The 4,079-nt window shown below is 41.3% G+C and overlaps 1 protein-coding gene across 1 annotated transcript in view; it reads right to left on the bottom strand.

Moving 5' to 3' along the window:
* slc22a23 (solute carrier family 22 member 23) overlaps window positions 1-4,079 on the bottom strand; it is a 14,977-nt gene that overhangs the window by 5,658 nt on the left and 5,240 nt on the right. Inside the window, exons 4-5 of the mRNA XM_014032811.1 lie at window positions 432-618; window positions 97-224 (exon numbers count right to left, since the gene is read on the bottom strand). Coding sequence (XP_013888265.1) covers window positions 97-224; window positions 432-618 — 315 coding nt within the window. The remainder of the gene's footprint in view (window positions 1-96; window positions 225-431; window positions 619-4,079) is intronic.

Genomic DNA, 4,079 nt, shown 5'->3' with positions numbered 1-4,079 from the left:
ATCTTTCTTGTTGTAATGAACAATAAAATAAAATTCAAAAAAGGCAGGGGGAAAAGAAACTAATTTATAAGTTTTGATGCTCGGAGTCAGCTTCACCTGTGAGAACTCCGCTGGGCTCGGTGGTCAGGTCAACCTGGTTCTTCCTGGCGATGCGCAGCATCATGGCTTTGGAGCGCTTGTAGTGCTGGGTGGCCAGCAACCAGCGCAGGGATTCAGGAAAAATCCTGCGGAAACACAGAGACGGCGTTTTTAAGGAAGCGGACAAAAGATGAGAACAGAATGTGCCGTGAGGAGGAGACGAAACGGACAGAAGAAAGAAAGTATTGTTTGAGCGTTGTGGAGTGGTGTGACTGTACGAGCCATCGCCTGGCTCAGTGTGACACACACACACACACAATATGCCGGGGACGTCTTCAAAAGGCGGGACTCACCAGACGTAGGGCAGCATCAGAACAAAAGGGCTGATTATGACGATCTGCAGCACCTGCCAGTCCTCCCCGCTCGGCCAATAGCGACACAGAGCGGCCACGGCTGGCATCAGGAGCTGCCCGCCCACCTTCAGAAAACTGGCCACCATTGTCATGGAGAAGCGCCAGGCTGGCAGACAAAGCTCGATCCCTAAATAAAGACACGGAGACAGAAAACACGGATTATCCTCGCACCGAGGCAGACCAGGAAATCAAACTGTCGAGGACTGCCGTGACTTCAGGACGTCAGAAAAACATCAAATCGTAAAGAGAGTCGAGGTTTGACGGGAGAAGTTAGAGGTTTCACTGGAAATCTCTCCACCTCTTTCTTCTCTTTGGCCTCAGACTCTAAAGGAAACTCTTCCCCCACAGGTAGAAAAACTAAAAAAAGAAGTCCCTCCCGCCTACAATCCWTGACCATCTGCTTCCTCCTCCTCAGCCAGAAACACAAAACTCGCTCAGATTCACCAATAATGCTAAAAATAATGATGACATTTATTTTCATTTATATTTTGTGATATGCTGAGTCCTGGCATCTGGTGCTTTTTTGTATTTTTCTCCTCACAGAAACAAGTTTTAACTCAGGTTGGTTCCAAACTGACTCAAACCACATAAAAARTTCAGTGTCTGCGCCACGTAGCAGCTACGACTTAGTTTAATACTCCTAAATGTTACAGTAAAGTAGCTCATTTAGCAAAATAAACACCCTTAAAAACATATATATTGTGTATTTCCCACAATTCTTCACTGTCCCATCTGTCCAAGTGACCAGAAAGTGAGTTTATCTGTTAGCCCTAACAGGGTCAAAGGTCAAACCTCAGAAACGCGAGAGAAATTCAACAAAACTCAACTTCAAGTTTGTTTCTGTTTGGGCACAGCTAACCAAAAGGTTAGCCTCGCTAACTTCTAATCTAACTAGAAATATACCTTTGCTAACACTGAACAGCTGAACGAATAGAAAGCTAACACTAACAGCTAATTGCTAATGGCTAAGATGACTGTCAGTCTACATGTCTGCGTCTCGTCCAGCTGAAGACTGGTGGGACCGACACAAACCTGTTTGTTAGCTGTTGGTGCACCTAAAGGTGGCCAAACATATTTTAGCAGAAGCTAACGGTTTTTAAAGTTAGTGAAAAAGTTGTTCAAATATTAGCTCAGCTGTTAGCTGATTAACTCCACCCTAAGCCACCTCTGTATATAAATTATACCCAGTTTATACCTACGGACTTTTATATACCTGTGCTAATTAGCTTTTAGCAGGCCTAAAGGTGGCAAAACCTAAATTAGCAAAAGCTAATTGTTTGCCAACGGTTTCCAAAGTTAGTGAAAAAGCAAATCTGCTTAACAAAAAATAGGTTCCACTGATTAGCGCAACCTTAACCCACCATTTATACCAGTGCYAGTTAGCTGTTAGCAGACCTAAACGTGCAAAAGCCTAATTTATCAAAAGCTAATGTTTTTGTAAACGGTTTTCAAACTTAGTGSAAAAGCTAATCTGCTAAATGAAAAATTAGGTCCGCTATTAACTGTTAGCTTATTAGCAAACGATGCCCACCACTAGTCTATACATATTTATATATATGCTAGTTAGCTGTTAGCAGATTTAAAGTTGGTAAAACCTCATTTAGTGGAAGCTWATTGGTCTGCTAACAGTTTTAAAGTTAGTGTAAAAGTTAATCTGTTAAAATATTAGTTTTGCTTTTAGCTGATTAGCTTAACCCTAATCCACCTCTGGTTATAAATTATACCCAGTCTATACCTGTTTACCCACCTACTTTTTTATACATGTGCTAGTTAGCTGTTAGCAGTCCTAAAGGTGGTAAAACCTAATTTAGTGAAAGCTAATTGGTTTAACGGTTTTCAAATTTAGTGAAAAAGCTAATCTGCCAAATGAAAAATTAGGTCAGCTAWTAGCTGACCCAGATTAATTTGGTCAGCTATAAGCTGTTAGCTTAGCTTATTAGCAGAGCCATGCCCACACATATATCTATGCTAGTTAGCTGTTAGCAGACTTAAAATTGGTAAAACCTAATTTAGTGGAAGCTAGACTATAGCTGTGCAAGTTAAATATTAGCGAAACCTTATTTAGCAGAAGCTAATTGGTCTGCTAACAGTTTTCAAAGTTTGTGAAAAAGCTAAGCTGCTAAATGGAAAAGGTTTTCTGCTTTTAGCTGATTCGTGGCACCATGCCCATCACCGCTCATTAGGACAGCGTAATGACGTAATTTCTGTAGCTCCTAATCAATTCACACTTTAGTCCTAAACCTAACTTAAAAACATGGCGTTCCACCGTATTGGGACTGTGCTTTGGTCCTAAAAGGTCTACAGGTCCCAACAAGTCGGGTGTGTATACAGAGAGGGTCCTAAAWAGGCAACAAAAACAGCAACACACACATTGTGCTCTTGTCCTGATTATCTCACTCCCCTAATCCTCCCTCTCCTCTGTAAAGTGAGYCTTGCCCAGTTTAACAACCACCCCTCCCCCTTCAGTACCCCGGCCGCCGCCATCTGAAAGCTGCTGAGGCGTCGCAGAACAAAGCGACAGCAGCAGATGATCTGATGGTCAGAATCATCGTTAATGACTCTGATTAGTGCGCCGCCACCGCCGCCTCGCTAACGTCGCCTGAGGCCTGAAACCAAACCAACCATCGGCTTCCTGTCAGCTCAGAGCTCGAGCAGCCGAAAAAGAACAAACGCCAGCTTCRGATCTGCTGCCGAAACATCTCTTTRCGATTTAACTCTGAGAGCAGCATGACGAAAAACATCCTCACGGGCTTTGAGACTTTCAAAATAAAAGTTTTTATATTGTAAATAAAGCAGTTAAAGCTGATCTGCGTCAACCTTAAAGATGATTTCAGAGGCAGGAAGGCAAAAGTTTTAAACGCCTGACAAGGTCACAGCATCAGTGGCGGCAGCGTTATCTGCTGAGTCAGCACAAGTCATCGTCCTCAGTCAAAATCAAACCCAAATGCACACTGTGACACACAAACACTGTGACACACACACACACACACACACACACACACACACACACACACACACACTGGCTGTGTTTATCATCAGCTGTTTGAGAGCCAAGGACAAAATATTGACCTCTGTTTGAATTTAGCTTTTAGCTACTGTTGTAGTTTTTACTTTTTGAGTTTAGCTATTTTTTAGCTTTTATCTGCAGGGTTGCTACGATTTTGCTATATTTAGTCACAATTTTGTTACATTTAGCTTTTACCCATTATTTGCTACATTTAGCCACAAATTCGCAAAATTAATCTTTTAGATACAATCGAACTAGTTTTGTTTCTGCTACAGTTTTGCCAATTATGGCTTTAGCTGCTGTTTTCTTACATTAGCTTTAATTTGGTTTTTCAAATGATAGTTTTTWGCCACTATTTCCTATATTTAGCTTCAAGCCACAATTAAATTTAGATTTTAGCTACAATTGTAAAACATTTATTCTGAGCTAAAATAAATTAGTTTTAGCTGCTACGGTTTAGCCAGTTTTTGCTTTAGCTATAGTCTTGCCAAAGTTAGCTTTTAGCAACATTTTTGACAAATGTAGCTTTAAGCTAAAGTTTTGCTGATTGTAGCTTTAAGCGATGTGTTTTTTTTGGAGGG

The sequence above is a fragment of the Austrofundulus limnaeus genome, unplaced genomic scaffold (assembly GCF_001266775.1).
Source record: "Austrofundulus limnaeus strain Quisiro unplaced genomic scaffold, Austrofundulus_limnaeus-1.0 Scaffold1546, whole genome shotgun sequence".
Classification (NCBI taxonomy): Eukaryota; Metazoa; Chordata; class Actinopteri; order Cyprinodontiformes; family Rivulidae; genus Austrofundulus; species Austrofundulus limnaeus.
Note: the sequence above shows the minus strand (reverse complement) of the source record. Positions and strands in the feature narration are given on the sequence as shown.